General features: G+C 36.5%; 1 protein-coding gene and 1 non-coding gene across 2 annotated transcripts in view; one reads left to right on the plus strand and one right to left on the minus strand.

Annotated features, from left to right (window-relative positions):
• Nucleotides 1-18,515, plus strand: part of SMG1 (SMG1 nonsense mediated mRNA decay associated PI3K related kinase) — a 93,749-nt gene that overhangs the window by 24,347 nt on the left and 50,887 nt on the right. The window contains exons 2-14 of the mRNA XM_065892945.1: nucleotides 342-505; nucleotides 1,026-1,181; nucleotides 3,244-3,380; nucleotides 4,853-4,911; nucleotides 5,906-6,119; nucleotides 8,680-8,805; nucleotides 9,201-9,273; nucleotides 10,356-10,453; nucleotides 11,715-11,888; nucleotides 13,707-13,931; nucleotides 15,470-15,571; nucleotides 16,222-16,491; nucleotides 18,050-18,180. Of these exons, the coding sequence (XP_065749017.1) occupies nucleotides 342-505; nucleotides 1,026-1,181; nucleotides 3,244-3,380; nucleotides 4,853-4,911; nucleotides 5,906-6,119; nucleotides 8,680-8,805; nucleotides 9,201-9,273; nucleotides 10,356-10,453; nucleotides 11,715-11,888; nucleotides 13,707-13,931; nucleotides 15,470-15,571; nucleotides 16,222-16,491; nucleotides 18,050-18,180 (1,929 nt within the window). The remainder of the gene's footprint in view (nucleotides 1-341; nucleotides 506-1,025; nucleotides 1,182-3,243; nucleotides 3,381-4,852; nucleotides 4,912-5,905; nucleotides 6,120-8,679; nucleotides 8,806-9,200; nucleotides 9,274-10,355; nucleotides 10,454-11,714; nucleotides 11,889-13,706; nucleotides 13,932-15,469; nucleotides 15,572-16,221; nucleotides 16,492-18,049; nucleotides 18,181-18,515) is intronic.
• LOC136135807 (U6 spliceosomal RNA) lies at nucleotides 8,217-8,325 on the minus strand. The gene has a single exon (XR_010656643.1). It is a non-coding gene; the product is annotated as a U6 spliceosomal RNA (small nuclear RNA).

The following is an 18,515-nucleotide window of genomic DNA, read 5'->3' on the forward strand; positions in this document are numbered from 1 at the left end:
TGGGACCAGGGTGACCAACTGTCTCAGTTTGCCTGGGACTGAGGGAGTACTTAAGACATGGAACTTTCAGTGCTAAAACCTGTTAAGTTTTGCGTTGGCCACCCTAGTCCTGGTAGTTATTTATATTTCTGTATGGGTGTTTAGATAGCAGGAGGGGCTGAAAAGCTGGTATTTCATCCATTGACAATCCCTTCCCAGTTGAAAGGCTTCTTATTACACATTGGAGTGCTTATGTATAATAGTAATGAGAAGAGGGAGGCATGTATGAAAGAAAGATTGATGATTTGGGTTATCAAAATGTTTGTTTAAAGTTGTAACCTTATACTCTTCTCTCTTTGCAGAACTGATAGTGCATCAGCCGACCCAGATAATTTAAAATATTCTTCATCCAGAGATAGGGGTGGGTCTTCCTCTTATGGACTGCAACCTTCAAATTCAGCTGTGGTGTCTCGGCAAAGGCACGATGATACCAGAATCCACGCTGACATACAGAATGACGAAAAGGGTATATATATTTCCTTGCTGCTAGAGGCATGTTTTTTGTGCATTTGTTTTTTTTAACCTAGCTGCCTCTCCCTTTCTTCCTCCTTGCCTGTCTCTCGCTCCCTCACCTCTCTCTTCTAATATGTTTAAAATATAAATATTACACACAGTGCTGTTCTTGAAACTTCTTAAGTTTACCCCCTTAATTAAAAAAATATTTAAATGTACTTTTCACACACGCAATACATAAATGCAGTTTCCTTGCCCCCAAAATGCAATATTATCACTAAGGCTTTCCTGACTACTGTCTCTCCTCTAGACTTCTGAAAAGTTTTAAAGTGCAAAATCTGAGTTAATTTAGTTTCCATTTCTCTTCTTATCTTCCACTGAAGATAACAAAATGAAATCAATGCATGCATCGCAGGGAAAGAGTAGAAGCCAAGGCTGGTTGAACTGCAGATTGGGTCAGAAGAACCTGAACTATCAGGAATTGAGTGAAACAAAGAGCCCTATTGAAATAATGTAAATGTTGCTGTTTTTAGGTGGCTACAGTGTCAATGGAGGATCTGGGGAAAATACTTATGGTCGGAAGTCGTTGGGGCAAGAGCTGAGGGTTAACAATGTGACCAGCCCTGAGTTCACCAGTATTCAGCATGGCAGTCGTGCGTTAGCCATCAAAGACATGAGGAAATCACAGGGTAAGGCTGGGTAAACTGGGGACAATCACACCAGCCTCTGCTGAGACATCTCCTAAATGCCTCTTCCTGTACCAGTGCCTTGCACCTGTGTGAGTTGGTTGGCTTACTGAGTTGAGAAACATGTGCAGGTGATAATTGTTTGCATTCCTTTTCCTGTGAACTGTTCCCTACCATGAATTACCACAAGAAGGTTTATAATACTTTTTTTTTTTTTTTTTTTTTTGCGTTACGCGGGCCTCTCAATGTTGTGGCCTCTTCCGTTGCGGAGCACAGGCTCCGGACGCGCAGGCTCAGCGGCCATGGCTCACGGGCCTAGCCGCTCCGCGGCATGTGGGATCCTCCCGGACCGGGGCACAAACCCGTGTCCCCTGCATCGGCAGGCGGACTCTCAACCACTGCGCCACCAGGGAAGCCCTTAATACTTTTTAAAGGAGATTTCTCTTAAAATAAGATTAGAAGACTGGGTAAGATTTTAAAGAAAGGATTTTCCTGATTATAGTGGATACTGAATGTATAGTGGACTCTTAACTGCAGCAAGTCCTTGAACTCTAAGGTGAGGGTAGGGGTGTACATGGACTGGGCCCTTTTCTAAAGTTAAATACACAGTTACTGCTTCTTGCTTTATAACAGAAGCCTCACTCTATAGGTAAAGTGTCTCGAAAATTCATAGGATTAAAGGTAACGATCTTTTTTTTTTTTCCAAAAGAGAAATGTATTGTATTGGTAAAGCTGCTTAAGAAATCAAGATTTCTGATTTATACACTTTGTTGGATATAATTACTCTTTGGACATTAAGTTTATGACCATTTTTTCCCAGTGAGGGCTTTGTGTGTGTGTGTTGTGTGTATCTTGGTGAACATCTTTGTGTTTATAGTTTTTTGCAGTTTTAAAAAAATTTCGATAAATTTTCTAAAGTGGAATGACTAGTCAAAGCCTATACTGTCTCATAAAAGTGTTTGAAGGGACTTCCTTCGTGGTCAAGTGGTTGGGACTCTGCGCTTTCATTGCAGGGGGCACGGGTTCAATCCCTGACCAGGGAACTAAGATCCTGCATGCCGAGTGGTGCGGCCAAAAAAAGAAAAAAACCACCAGTGTTTGAAGTCTTAGATTTAGGTATGATAGAGTTAGAAAGTGACTCTAAAGCTTATTTAGTTTAGATCCCCCTTGCAAGCTCAGAGTTATGCAGTTTGCTAGGGGCAGAATTGTAAATAGAGCCTAGATTTCCTGACTAGTAACCTAAATACATTTTTAGCAGTCGTCCTTACTGAAAATAGGCTAGGGATTTTTAAAAATCTTATTCCTTCTCTCAGATGTTGTAATTTCTTTTATTATCTATTTTCCTTTCATTCATTAGAAATGAAACTGTCAGACGCTTTAATGCGGTTTGCGTTAATGTGCCTCGGTTAATGATGATAAATTGTGCAGCTGAAAATTTAAAAAGAAGAACTTAGTACTTAAAGCCATCTTTATTAGTAGTGCTCAGCATTTGAGTACTCCTTCTCGTTCTTGTCATTAAAACAGGGAAGAAAAGTTTTGATTTGCCACTTTCCTTGTGGCAGCATACTTGCACATGGCAGGTGGTAATTAGACATTTGTTGAACTGAATATGTGATTGCCGTTCACCAAAACTTTGTCCTAGGAAAATGATGATGATGTGAACAAGAGGCTCCCCTCCAGTGGGAGACCTAGGTGAGAAATAGAAGCATGTATCCTGTTTCTGCCTGATAGAGACTTTATCCCTAACCTGTTGAAGTTTCTTACCTATGCTCTTTACCTAGATGTTGAAAACAGTTTGGAACAGATTCGAAGAGAATAATTTCTAAGCCTTTCCTTTTTCTCTGTCAGTTGGTCCTCTGGAATGAGGTGTTTGTGTATCCTTTTTGAGGGTCTGCTGTGTGCCCGCAGTCTGCTGGGGCTGGGTTTATAGTGATGAACAGAAGTGTTAAAGGACCTACATTCATTGAGCTTTTATTGTCTGGTGGACTGTGATTTTTAATATACTTTAAAATATTTGGGCTGTAAAGTTTCTGTGCTGATTCATACTCAATGTTTATATTCACAGAGCGATCGATGTCTTATTCTGATGAGTCTCGACTGTCGAATCTTCTTCGGAGGATCACCCGGGAAGACGACAGAGACCGAAGACTGGCTACTGTAAAGCAGTTGAAAGAATTTATTCAGCAACCAGAAAATAAGCTGGTCAGTATAGTATGTTTGGAAATGTTGATAAGTTTCATTTTTCCATAGTTCAGTAGATAATGTTACCTAGAGTGGTTTTAAGAAGGGAAAAGTTTTGCTTCCAAGGAAAAATAATAGGGATTCCTTATTCCAGATTGATTTGGCCTGTATTATGATGGTCTAGAACTTAATGCCCCTAATGTATAATTTATCTATACAAATGTTAGATCCACATTGGTTCCTTCTGCTGTAAAGTGCTTTTGACCTTTTACACATTTATTCTGTTGTCCTTGGAATTTTTTTTCTGTGTTCCAGGACAGAATATCTCTGTTTTTCGTATGTGAAATTGGGGTAGGAGGTACATATTTTGTTCATGGGTAAGTTTGGTGGCCTGGGCTAAATAAATGGAAAAACACTTTAAAGAGTAAAGTACAGGAGGGAGTTCCCTGGTTGCCTAGTGGTTAGGATTCCGGGCTTTCACTGCTGTGGCCCGGGTTCAATCCCTGGTCAGGGAGCTGAGATTCCACAAGCCGTGTGGCCCGGCCAACAAAAAAAATAAAATACAGGAGCAGTTACAGATTTCTTTACCCTCCAAGTAAGTCTCCTAATGTTAAATTAAGAACTTGCTATAGGGCTTCCCTGGTGGCAGTGGTTAAGAATCTGCCTGCCAATGCAGGGGACATGGATTCGAGCCCTGGTCTGGGAACACCCCACATGTCGTGGAGCAACTAAGCCCATGCGCCACAGCTACTGAGCCTGCGCTCTAGAGCCTCCGAGCCACAACTACTGAGCCCGCGTGCCAGAACTGCTGAAGCCCGAGTGCCTAGAGCCCGTACTTCGCAACAGGAGAAGCCACCACAATGAGAAACCCGCACACAGCAAAGAAGAGTAGCCCCCGCTTGCCGCAACTAGAGAAAGCCTGCACACAGCAACAAAGTCCCAACACAGCCATAAATAAATAAATAATTTAAAAAAGAACTTGATATAGAACCGGAGAAAATTAATGAAATGGTATAGTGAGTCAAATAACATTTGGTTCAAAGCAAGCTTCCTCCAACCCTCCTCCCCATTTTATTATGAAAAATTTCAAATACACAGCAAATTGGGAGAATTTTACAGTGAATATCATAGTGTCTAAGCTCTGTCATTAACACTTTATCGTATGACTTTATCATATATCTCTCTACCTCTTCCTCTATCCATCAGTCCATCTTTTGTTTTAAAAATGCATTTCAGAGTAAATGAAACAAGCTTTTAAAGTTTTTTTTTCCCCCCCATTGATGATCATGGCTGTATATTTCTTATGGGTAAATTTCTTTCAGAGTCTGAAAGGAAACTTATGACACAATTGGGACCTGGGAATAATAAGAAAAGTAAGGTGTGGTCCAGTTATAATTTGGAGGGAAACACAAGTTAAAAAAAAAAAAAGTACACAGTGTTATTCTTAAAAGTATAGGAATCTGAAGTTTTTATTAATGTGTTTTTTTTTTAAGGTACTAGTTAAACAGTTGGATAATATCTTGGTTGCTGTACATGATGTGCTTAATGAAAGGTAAGTAATTAAAAAGACTAAAATATATTTTTAGAAACTATTAAAAAGTGTACAAGAAGATAAACCCATTGGCTTCATTTATGAACATCTACTTAATGTTTAACTGGGTTCTCTTGTCATTTTTATTTGTGTAAAAGTATTTAAACAGTAATTACCACTGAATACAAACGAATCCACTTGAAAGGGAGAGCCATTCTTTTTTCTTAATTTGTCAACATGACTGAATAATTGAGCATTGACTTGTAGAATGACATAAGCGCTTAATGCAAGTGTGAAAGAATGCAATTAACTTCTGTAAACTAGAGCATTTGGAAACTGCTTAGAGAGTAGAGGTGAAAGGGAGCCTCCTTCTTTGGGCAACAGTGGATTCAGGCCATCTATCTTGTGAGGCTACTGGGGTTCTCCAAAGGTGTGCAGTCATTTCTTCATATGGTGATTCCCAAAGAATTGCAGTGTTGGAAAGCATCCAAAACTCATCTCAGCAGATCACAAACCTTACTGCTTTTTGATGGTTTTATTTTATATAGTTTCTCATTAATATAATACTTAAATCAGTGTTGTCCTTTAAGTTTACTGTATTTAACTATTACCATTTCCTATTTTATAGTCCTTACATATTGAATATTACCAAGTATATAATTATATAGTGTGTTTTATCTGATCACTTGTTGCTGTCCTTTTCTGCAAATCAGTTAATGTAGTTTGAGATGGAATTTGAAGTCTGAATTTTAGTATTTCTAAGCCTTTCCTTACTGTTTGTAAATAATTGATTCTATAAAAGAAAATCTAAAGTCTTAACAAAGGTACTTTTGGCATTGCAGGAGACAGAATAGAGAGAATATTTAAAGTGGATAAAATTTCAACCTTTTGTGTAGTTTGAATAAAAATTATAAAATCATTTAAGACATTCTGTTGTAAGATGTGTCATTCTTGTCATCTTTGAAAGCTTAAGTTTTTTGTGTATTTTGTTTTGTTTGCATTAAAATAAACACAGTAGCAAATTGCTTCAGGAGTTGAGACAGGAGGGAGCTTGCTGTCTTGGCCTTCTTTGTGCTTCTCTGAGCTATGAGGCTGAGAAGATCTTCAAATGGATTTTTAGCAAATTTAGCTCATCTGCAAAAGATGAAGTTAAACTCCTCTACTTATGTGCCACCTACAAAGCACTAGAGACTGTAGGAGAAAAGAAAGCCTTTTCATCCGTAATGCAGGTAAGAATTTCTGGAGGGTTGGGGGGAATGATGATGTGCTTGGGAAGAAAGTTGTCCTTAACACACATCCTTGAAGGGGAGCTTGAAGAAAGGAAACTTAGAATAGGGGTTATATACTGATTGATATATGATGTAAATAAAACTCGTGTTTCTGAATTAGAGTAAATGATACACACTGAAGGTAGATTTAAAGTAAGTTATTTTAAAAATTTTGTCTTTTTGCTTTTTAGAAGCTTTCTTTTGAATTTGCGTAGTACTAGAATCATTTACAGATTTGAAAATAGAAGCTCCATGAGGAAAGCCACGTAGAAGGGGGCTTCACATTTTTTGAGGGAGATAAAAACTAAACACCACAACTTTTTTTGGGCCTAAAGTTTTGATAATATGTCAAAAATTCTTATTCCTAGTGATATAAAATAAATAATTGTGTGTCTGAATTACTATTATTATTTTTTTGGCTGTGTTGGGTCTTCGTTGCTGCACGCGGGCTTTCTCTAGCTGCGGCGAGCTGGGGCTACTCTTTGTTGCGGTGTGCGGGCTTCTCATTGCAGTGGCTTCTCTTGTTGAGGAGCACTGGCTCTAGGTGCGCGGGCTTCAGTAGTTGTGGTTTGTGGGGGGTGCGTGGGCTCTAGAGCGCAGGCTCAGTAGTTGTGACGCATGGGCTTAGTTGTTCTGCGGCACGTGGGATCTTCCTGAATCACGGATCAAACCTGTGTTCCCTGCATTGGCAGGTGGATTCTTAACCACTGCACCACTAGGGAAGTCCCTGTATCTGAATTATTAAAAGATCATTCCCAATTTAATTTTGAGCAAACTTTAAAGTAATTAAATTTTTGTTGAGCTAATGTTTTTAAAAATTTAGGATGTGGTGTCTTTAGAATATTTGATATCTTTATTTAATTTGCTTTTTTTATTAAACAATTCATGGTATGTTTTATTTTGGTTAATTTTAAAAAACATGAGAAATCTATTCTGTCTTTAAAATTTTTATTTTTATTTGATTATAGAGGTTGTGACAAAATTTTGGAAAAGATGCAGAAAATAATTTGTAACTAACCAGCATAACACCAAATTTGGCTTATTCTGCATACAGTTTTCATAATATGAACATTTCCCCAAGTATTTATTTTGAAAAATTTTAAATCCACAGGAAAACAGTTGGGCTGGTACATTAAACACCCATATATCTTTTACCTAGATCTGTTACTTATTAACATTTTGCTGCAGTTGTTTTGTTTCTACACACACACAGACACAGACACACACAGAGACGATTTTTTGTTGAACTATTTGAAAATAAATTCCACACATCATGATGGTTTATGCTGTGATACTTCAGCATGCCTCTCCTAAGGTTAAGGCTAATCTCATATTAACATTATAATCATACCTAAGAAAATTAATTTTGTCACATAAGACAATCCATGTTCAAATTTTGCAGCTCACTAAGATGTCTATAACTTTTGTCTTAACCCAGGATCCCATCAGGGTTCATGTATTGATGAATCTTTAATCTCTTGAAGATGGTGGTGTGCCTCTTTAACCTCTTAAGTAGAACAATTCTCTGCTCCCTTTTTTGTCCCCCTTATTTTGTAGAATGTTCTATGTTTTGGGCTTGTCTGATTATTCCTTCCTGTTTAGATTCAGTTCAAATATTTTGGTCACGAATACTTTATGGGTTCATACTTAGTGTTGTATCACACTAGCAGGCATATAACTTCAGGTTCACGTAACTCTTAAAGAGTTTCATCACTTGGTTAAGGTGATGACCAACCAGATCTTTCCATTGTGAAGGCTTATTTTTCTCCCTTTGTAATTAGTGAGTAAATGTGGGCATGATACTGTGAGACCTCCTGAATATCCTGGTTTTTTCACAATATTTCACTTGATTTTAGCATTCATTCATATTCTGTGCATTGTATAGATTATAGCATTGGCTGTTGCAAAATGGTGGTTTTCTAATTGTAGCATTTCTTCTACACTTATAACATCATTCTTTTGTAGAGAAGAACTTTCCTTTTGGGGAAAAAATTGATTTTAACAAAAATAATTTTAGCTGCAAAATATTCTATAGGTAGTATGCCATATATTTATTTCAAAAATATATATAGTGGTAACATGAGCCCGTGTGTCATTCTTGTGTTGGGGCCATGCTAACCTTCTTTAAATCATTCCAATTTGAAGCAAGTACTAATATCTTAAAGTATAAGTCGTACAACATCTGCTCTATGTTTTGAATTGGAAAATTATTCTGGTACTTTAAAGACAAGTTTCCCAAGCACATCTTAGTTTTTCTACTTGAAATTTTAATCACACCCATGGTTTTGAAGATAGCACTTAGGAGCAATGTAAACATGTTACTTAGGAATAATGTTAACAGATGTTAAATGAGGGGAAAACAGTGGATTGAAATGTTTTCAACTTTTTTGGGAAAACTATAGAATTTATTTTCTTTGATATAGTCAGTTTTGGCTATAGTCACTATTAAATAATGAACCTAATTTGCTTGTTTTCTCCCTATTTTATTAAATGTTCATGGTTTGTAACTTTTATTTTTTAGCTTGTAATGACCAGCCTGCAGTCCATTCTTGAAAATGTGGATACACCAGAATTACTTTGCAAATGTGTTAAGTGCATTCTTTTGGTAGCTCGATGTTACCCTCATATTTTCAGCACTAATTTTAGGGTGAGTTCCCTGCCCCCTCTTTCCAGATGATGGGGTAAGGGATTGGCTGCATGTATGAGGACCTGGGGAATTAGATAGAAAACAAAGTTTCTGCTCCTTTGAGTATAATTGGTTTTAAGGTCCAGGATTGAATGATGCAGTAATGTAGTTTTATAAAAAATACTATCTGTACTTGCTAACACTAATACCTTAACATACTGAAAGAAATATTTCATCAGTGTCATAAAGAAAGTTCCATTATTCTCCTGCCCTGCCCCTCCCAACCCCGCTTTAATGTATAATGTCAAGAAGGTGGGACATAAGATGTTCTAGGTTCTCTTACTCTGAAATGTTCCACAGGTTGGAATAGCAATAAGACCTTAAAATGATTAGTCCCCTTCTCTGTCTCCATCCAGGATACAGTTGACATATTAGTCGGATGGCATATAGATCATACTCAGAAACCTTCGCTTACACAGCAGGTGTCTGGTGAGTCGTTCAGCATATACCAGTCATTTAAATATTGTGGGAAGGAGTGTTTGTTTCTCAAAGACCAGCTGTTAACACTGCTTTTTTTGATAATGCAAGAAAAATAATTGCTTCAGAGGATATTTTGGTGAAGATTACTTGTTAGCTAAATTTATCTTTTAAAAGGAAAAATGTGTACTTTTGTAGTAGGTAGGGAGAGTAAATACAGATTGTAGTGTTGCACCTGTGAGTAAGGACTTTATCTCAAGTCATTTGCTGCGTGTGCTGGTAGGAGATACCACAGTAGCAGTACCCTGAAGGGTAGAAAGGAAGATCCTGGATATTCTTGATTTATTGTTTTTCTGTTGATTAAACAAATGGATTAATTTGGAGGATTGTCATAAATGATAAAGAAAAAATTTTTTTTCCGTGTTAAATGAATGACTGATATGACTCACTTGGACATTTCAACTTGTTCCAGGTGCTGTAGTTTCTCATAGCTTATTTGGTGAAATAAACTTCTGAAATTAAGATATACAGGTGAGAGTAGTTCTCTCAATTCCACTGGCAAGTGGTCCCATTTCCCCTGGGGGGATGAGTGTACACTTTTGGTGACCACGTGTGGCCCTGGAGAAGAAAGCCAAGGTGGCCGTAGATTGGCACATTTTAGTCTAAGTCCTGTGTGTAGTGACAGTATGGGTACTGAATCTACTTATTAAAAAAAAGGACATGAGATTATATTTTAATTTCTGGAGAATTTTCATTTCTGTAGCGTTAAAAGAGGTAGTGGTTAATCATTAGTATATTAAATGGTTTACAGGGAATTCCCTGGTGGTCCAGTGCGTAGGACTATGTGCTTCCATTGCGGGGGCCCGGGTTCAGTTCCTGGTCGGGAAAATAATATCCCGCAAGCCGCGAAGCATGCAGCACGGCCCCAAACAAACAAAAAACAGTTTACAGTCCTAATTTTATGATATAGGGCATGTTTCAAGAGTGGGCAACTTGAAAACCAGATACCTTTTAAAAGAATTCTCTTAAATATTTTTTTAACTTGGACTTAAAATTTTTTTCTACTCTTCCAAAATTTCTTGTATGATTCCTAGGGTGGTTGCAGAGTTTGGAGCCATTCTGGGTAGCTGATCTTGCATTTTCTACCACTCTTCTTGGTCAGTTTCTAGAGGACATGGAGGCATATGCTGAGGTGAGTATATAAAAAATGAAGTTATTTCCTAAAATTTCAGGTAAGAAAAGAGCAAAAACAAAAATCTAAAGCAGTGCTAGATTTATTTTAAAACAATTCAGATCACCTGACATTTAAGCAAAAATTATGAGACCATTGCCATATTTTAATTATTTTTAGATGTTTTTAAGTTGCCAGCAGAATTACCAGAAAGATAGAAAAATTGCAGGCCTAATTTCCCAAAGCTTGAAATAATCTTGGTGGCTGGTAGTTTCCTGAAGACATTTTCTTCAGTTGTTTCTTATTTTTTGTTATGAAAAAGGTGAATTGATATTGTATAAAAGCCCCTAAAGGCTTTTTTCTCTTACTTCTATTGGCAATCTTGGATCATGCTTCGGAGGACAAGGCTTGGCTTCAGCCACCTTTGAGTATGGAACCTTTAATACTACTGTTGAAGTGTCTATTATTGGTTCTTGGATTTCCTGGCCACTGTCCTGACTTAAACCTGCCATCTTAGTGTTTCTTCCCTACTCAGTTGGTAATTACCAAGATTCTTGTTTGGTGGTCAAGGCTTCTATGAAGATTTAGCTTCATCTTTTCTTTATACTTTTGCTACTTCTAGCAAACAGTTACTTCACTACTTTTAACTGTACCAATCTATCTGCTCCCTTTCAGAGAAAAGTGAGGGAATATTTTGCTTCCACATGTTTCTTTACCCCTTTGCCTAGGATGTCTTGGTTCCTAGCACACCTTTAAAGCTGATCTGCTTCTGATAAGCCACCCATTCTAGTTTGTAGAGACTTCCCTTTGCTATCCCTAAGATTGAATTCTCTTTGATTATTTTGGTGCTTAATTATGTGTAGGTATATGTTGGTTGTAGTACCCCATTTTTTGCTAATCTTTTCCTTTGAGTATGTCTAATTTCCTCAGCTAGCTTATAAATCTGTAGGCTAGGTCTTCTAAGGTCTTATAATTTTTTAAACCAACCTCCTCTAAACTCCCCCAACCCCCCTTGCTCTTCATGTGAATAATATTGGCTTAGTATACTGTTGACTTGAGTGGCTCAAAGAATCTGTTGAGGTTAATATTTGCTTATTTAAATAATTAGAGAAGCAAAATCTACTTTTATACTTAGATTCATGTTTCCTTTTCTCATAAGCCAAAATTCCTCCTTATTTGTAAAAATGTATTATAAAGTTAATTGATTTAAAAATTGGGAGTTGTTTTCTGTTTTTTAAACAATGTTTTACTTAAATAAGAATGCTGTTGAATTCACATGTAGGACCTCAGCCATGTGGCCTCTGGGGAGTCAGTGGATGAAGATGTTCCACCTCCATCCGTGTCCTTACCAAAGTTGGCAGCGCTTCTCCGGGTATTCAGTACTGTGGTGAGGAGCATTGGGGAACGTTTCAGCCCAATTCGGGGTCCTCCAATTACTGAGGCATACGTAACAGATGTAAGTTTTAGTAGTCTTTAGTATCATTCAGCAAAAATTGCCTTTTCTTTTAAATGCTTCTGTTTATCTAGTGAGCTTTGTTATTAATCCCTCATTTGTTTAGCATGTGTGTAGGTGTCTGACCACTTTCTTAAATGGCCAGAAAAGTAGGGAATTCTATATCTCACTCCCCTCACCCCCCAACCTGATGAAAAAAAGTCCACTCTGAATTTTTAAATGCCTATGAACTTTTCTTTTAGGAGATTCTCTGTAGGTTCATTTATTCTTGTTTTTAATATGAATTTTAAAATCTTATTCTTTAGTTTTTTAATAATACTGAGTTTTGCTTTAAAATTATTGTGTCTCCTTTTAGTTTTTCAACATACTAAGAATAACTCTTAACAGAGAAGGCCTCGAAAAGTAATTTTCTCTAAGCATGACAGGATGAAACAACTTGATAGCCTGACATCAAAGGATATAAAGATATAAGAACTTAAACTATGTAATAGCCTGAGACCAATTATAAGAAGTAGCTATATTGCCACATTTCAGCAGCCCCAGACATCAGCTGCACCGTATTACAGTCCAGTGATGAGTGGTTCAGTGTAATGAATGTGAGAAATGAACCCCCATCATTATATTCTGCTTGAATAAGAAGGGAGAAGAAACCTGTGTGATACTCATAAAAGATTTAACCTAAATGATTAAAATTTTACTGCTAGTGTAAAATTCTAGCTTTTATGAGCATTTACTTTCGTTGAACACTTTGCTAGATAAAAGAGGGCATTATATATGTAATTCTTGGTAAGTTAATTGTGTATTTGAGCAGAAATGTCCTGAAGATAATTAAAACCAGCATGTTAATATTTTGAAACTGATCCAAGTAGTTTAATATTTTTATTTTTACTGTCTAAAAGATGGGTGGTTGATGACTTTGTCAGTGTTGAAATAAAAGCAGTTTATTATATCTATTTATTTATGTATGTAAAACAAAAGGACAGGAATGTATCATTTTCCAGGATAGTTCTATATTAAATGTACTCTTTTATGAAGGTCTTTTAGGTTTTTGCCAAAAATGGTCTTTTAGGCCTTTTAAATCTATATGCAGGTTTACAAAAAAACCCTGTATGTAGTGGTTGTTGAATATTACAGAAAAATTTGAGAAATATTTTTCTGTATCAATCTTTTCTGTGTCTTTTTCTGTACTTGTTTTTTCCTAAGTTAGTTTTATTAGAAATGTAGTACATTGACTACTATAGTTTACTGGGGTTTTTTGGGGCTGGAAATGATAAGATTTTCATAATTCTCAAATAGGTATTATATGTTATGAATGAGAATATTTATATTTATCTTTACATAGAGACCATCAGTACATGAACTTTCATAAGCTAAAACCATCATGGATATTTAGTTTTAAAAGATTGATTAAAAGTCCAAGTGCTAGATTACGGAAAGTTATTCTCACGGCAGGTTATTGCCATGTTGTTAATACTGTTACTGTTCTAAGTTCTGGTATATTTCATGATTATTATGAAGATTCTGAACTTCAACCATTTAGTGACTTTGGTGGGGGGATAGGAATTGGGTATAAGGGAAATAGAGTATGGCAAATTCCATTCCTCTCACAATAGTACTTTAGAATACTTAGGCAATATCCTTTTTGTGTGTTGTACCAGAGATACCCTTATTATTATTCAGCCACTGAGAACTAGAATATTAAGAGACTACTGACAAGGCAGGCAGTTAATTTTCAATAGAAACTGCATTAAATAGAAAATATTTCTTGCTCTGTGGAAGAATATGAGTTTTTTTTAAAGCTGCTTGTTTTCCCCATTGCAGGTTCTGTACAGAGTAATGAGATGTGTGACGGCTGCAAACCAGGTGTTTTTTTCTGAGGCTGTGTTGACAGCTGCTAATGAGTGTGTTGGTGTTTTGCTCGGCAGCTTGGATCCTAGCATGACTATACATTGTGACATGGTTATTACATATGGATTAGATCAACTGGAGAATTGCCGGACTTGTGGTACAGATTATATCATCTCAGTCTTGAATTTACTCACATTGGTATGTGAATTCTTTTTTGTTTAATACGTTTATTCAGGCCCTTAAATTTAAATTGATGCGGAAGACGTTAAGCCCTTGTTTGTTTGTGTTTTTTTGCATTAATTAGTCTTATCTATAGAATCTAGTTTGTTTTTGCTCTAGTGTCTGTGTACTTTTAGTATTTGAGAGCTCATCTCAGTGTAGCTATACTTTTTTTTTTGGATGAAATATCATCCTTCACATGAGACTATCTAGCACTCCTGATAAATACTGTGTAGAGAAGGTACTTGATAGCTATTTTGAAAGACCCTGTTATGTTTTGTTTCTGAAACATGAAAACTTCTTTGATAGTTCTTATTATTTTCTTAATCATAAATATCCCCCCTCTCTCCACCTTTTATTATGGACCTTTTGAAGTATATTAAAAAAAAGTAGAGTAGTATAATGAATCTCTGCATACTTAATACTCAGTTTCTATAATTAGAAGCACATGGCCCATCTGGTTTCATCTAGGCCTCCTACGCTCTGCCTCCTCCTTGCCATCCCTGCATCCCCAACTGGATTATTTCAAAGCAAATTCTAGATGACATTCTGCTAAACATTTCTGCCATAGTTACACTTCCCTTTGCCAATGTGAAAAAAAAACCATGTTTAAGTGTAAATACATGTATACTATTTCGGTATCTAAACATTTTAATGTCACAATGTTAAGGCCTAAACATATAGCTTAGATATATTACTTTTTTCTTTAATAGATTATTTTTCAGGGCAGTTTTTAGGTTTACAGAAAAATTAAGCAGAATGTACAAAGTTCCCATATAACCTCTTCCCCCAATAGTTTCCTCTATTACTAATATCTTTAGTTTTAGTGTGGTACTTTTATTACAACTGATGAGCCAAATTGAGACATCATTATTAATTAAAGTCCATAGTTTACTTTAGGGTTCACTCTCTGTATTGTACATTCTATGGGTTTGACAAATGTATAATGCCATGTATTCACCATTACAGTATCATGCAGAAGGGTTTCAGTGCCCCCAAAATCCCTTGTGTTCCACCTATTCTCTCCCCTCTTCTGGCTGGCAACCACTGATCTTTTTACTGTCTCTATGGTTTTTGTTTGTTTGTTTGAATTTATTTATTTTTGGCTGCACTTCGTTGCTGTGCGCGGGCTTCTCATTGTGGTGGCTTGTCTTGTTGTGGAGCATGGACTCTAGGCACGCGGGCTTCAGTAGTTGTAGCACGTGGGCTCAATAGTTGTGACTCGTGGGCTCTAGAGTGCAGGCTCAGTAGTTGTGGCGCACGGGCTTAGTTGCTCGGCGGCATCTTCCCGGACCAGGGCTCGAACCCACGTCCCCTGCATTGGCAGGTGGATTCTTAACCACTGCGCCACCAGGGAAGCCCCTATAGTTTTACCTTTTCCAGAGTGTCTTATAGTTAGAATCATACGGTATGCAGCCTTTTCATATTGTTTTTTTTTTTCCCTTAGAAATACGCATTTAAGATTCCTCCATGTTCTTTTGTGAATTGATAGCTCATTTCTTATTTTATTCTTTTAGATTGTTGAACAGATAAATACAAAACTGCCATCATCATTTGTAGAAAAACTATTTATACCATCATCTAAACTACTATTTTTGCGTTATCATAAAGAAAAAGAGGTGAGTGATTCATTGATCAGACTTTTGATCAACTTAGGTCATTGAAGAGTTTGACTCCTGTTCCTTAGTAGGCTACATAAATGAAATCGAAATGATAAATATTTGATTTAGAATATAGAAATTATAATGATTCACTTAATATTTGATTTTCATACTGTATACTTTGATGAGTGATATGCAGATAGTTTTTTCAGATTTTATTAAATTTGTCTTATTAAAATGTGACGTGTATGTTGTAAATAATACTTCATTGTTAGCTTCTTAACTGACTCCCAGTCAAAGCCACTATAGACTTTTTTTTTTTTTTTTTTTTTCACTATAGACTTTCTAAGTAGATGTAGGAAAACCTATCTTAATAAAATGCTATTTGTGTGTGTTTTGATACTGGCTTGAAAAAAAAAAAAAGGACTTTTAAGAAATTTCACATTTTCATTTTTAATTTAGAGGACCCTTTTTTAAATAAAGCTTTATAGATTTTAAAATGCTTACTGATACTATGTAGGTTTCCTAAATTGCTTTTTTAAAAATTAAGGTCTTTGGTGTTTTGGACAGTAAATTTATCCGTCTTAAACTGATGTGCATCATCACCATTATGCAGATAGTAATATACTTTCCATTTAATTATCACTTTCCTGAATTCTTGTTTTAAGGTTGTTGCTGTAGCCCATGCTGTTTATCAAGCAGTGCTCAGCCTGAAGAATATTCCTGTTCTGGAGACTGCCTATAAATTAATTTTGGGAGAAATGACTTGTGCCCTAAACAACCTGTTACATAGTCTACAACTTCCTGATGCCTGTTCCGAAATAAAACATGAGGCTTTTAAGAATCATGTATTCAATGTAGACAATGCAAAATTTGTAGTTATATTTGACCTCAGTGCTCTGACTACAATTGGAAATGCTAAAAACTCACTGATTGGGGTGAGTATTTACTTGTAATGTCTTTGTTTTATCCCATTTCAGCCTCTTCTTATTGCATGTTTACATATTTCATTTACCTATCAAGGCAGTGTGTCTACAGAATCACATAGATCAAACGGCCATATTTTGGTCATGCCTGGATAATTAAAATTGACAGGAATATTTTCTTGCCATTATGTTTAGCTCTTGCTTTCCTTGATAAGGTTTTTATATTTGTTTTATTTTTTACAAAATGTATTTTAATGCTTTCTCCTATTTACTCTAGCATGCTTTTAGAAAAATTGTCAACATTTTCCACAGGACAAGTTTGTATAGTTCTTTTAATATGCAACCCCTTCTTCCCCTGGTACTCTTTTCCTTCTTCCCACTAGAGTTAGTGCTTCCATATGGTCCTTATTTTTTGACTAACTACTTTTCTCTAGGAACATTCATATATTCTTTTGGAAAAAGAATAAAGATTTCCTGTAAGAAATTTGAAGTGACCATGCTTTTCATTTATAATTATTGCTGTGGTTAGTATATTCCTCCCTCCTGTTGGACCTTGCAGGATTGAAAAACATGATTTATAATGAAAAGTAATGGGATATTATTAAGGGGATAATGTAGTCTAAGAGAGAAGGGAGGGAAGAGTCAAGATTTGATGTTTATATTTGCATGCTTTCCATATTGTTAGATCAGACTGCCCTGTGTCCCTCCATAGCTGCTCTTTCCCTCACTGCTAGGCTGCGGTAGACTCTTCCATTCTTTTTTTTTTTTTTTTTTTCTTTTTTTTGACTCTTCCATTCTTTGCATTCTAAAATTTGGTTGTTGAGAAATTCACATTGTGCTCAGATTTGAGGTTTACATCCTGCACTCTGGAAATGAGAGGGAGTCGGGACCGGGCAGTCAGATGGAAAGGAGTATCTTAGCAGTGGAAAGAAAGGGAAGGATGGAAAAGGCTTAGAGTGGCAGGGTGTGCCTTTTTTCCTCACTGGACAGGGCAACTTGCCATTTGAAGTACATGGAAAACTGAGGAAATACGATCTACTACACTGAAGGGTGCAAGGGCTTTGTTTAGACGAAGGATCAGCAAATTACAGTCCATGGACCAAATCTAGCCCACTACGTGTTTTTTTTTTCTTTCTTAAAAAAATAGAGATATAATTCACATACATTATAATACTCATTTAAAGTATGCAATTCAGTGACTTTTAGTATACTCACAGAATTGTGCAGCCATCACCAAACATCACCTCTTTCTGTAAAGAATTTTTATTGGAACATAGCCACTTTTATTCCTGTTTTTTTGTCTGTAACTTTTCTCTCTGCAGTGGCAGAGTTGAGGAGTTGGACATTGTACCAGAGGTGTCATGTGGCCTGCAAAGGCTGAGATATTTACTCTCATCTTCACAAGAAATATTTGTTGATCCCAGGTTTAGTGTACTAGCTTGTTTCCAAATTTAAATCTGTCAATTTTAATTTTTAAAAATGTGTAGACATATTTTGAAGGATAAACTTTTTGTATGCTCATGTATGTCTTGGAGGAGCCATACGTTTACTTTCTTTTGTATGTCATCAGATGTGGGCGCTGTCTCCAACTGTCTTTGCACTCCTTAGTAAGAATCTGATGGTTGTGCATGGCGACCTGGCTGTTCACTTCCCTGCCATTCAGTACGCAGTGCTCTACACATTGTATTCTCATTGTACCAGGTAATGTATTTACATATACTTCTTAAGAAAAAAAAATTTTTTTTTAAAGGGAAGATGGGTCCTTTAGAGTATACATTTATTTTATAAGTTTATTTTATTTTATAAATTTATTTTCGGCTGTATTGGGTCTTCATTGCTGTGTGCGGGCTTTCTCTAGTGGCGAGCGGGAGCTACTCTTCGTTGTGAGTGGGCTTCTCATTGCGGTGGCTTCTCTTGTTGCGGAGCACGGGCTTCAGAAGTTGTGGCACTCGGGCTCAGTAGTTGTGGCTCGCGGGCTCTAGAGCGCAGGCTCAGTAGTTGTGGTGCAAGGGCTTAGTTGCTCTGTGGCATGTGGG

This window comes from Phocoena phocoena, chromosome 15 (assembly GCF_963924675.1).
Source record: "Phocoena phocoena chromosome 15, mPhoPho1.1, whole genome shotgun sequence".
NCBI lineage: Eukaryota > Metazoa > Chordata > Mammalia > Artiodactyla > Phocoenidae > Phocoena > Phocoena phocoena.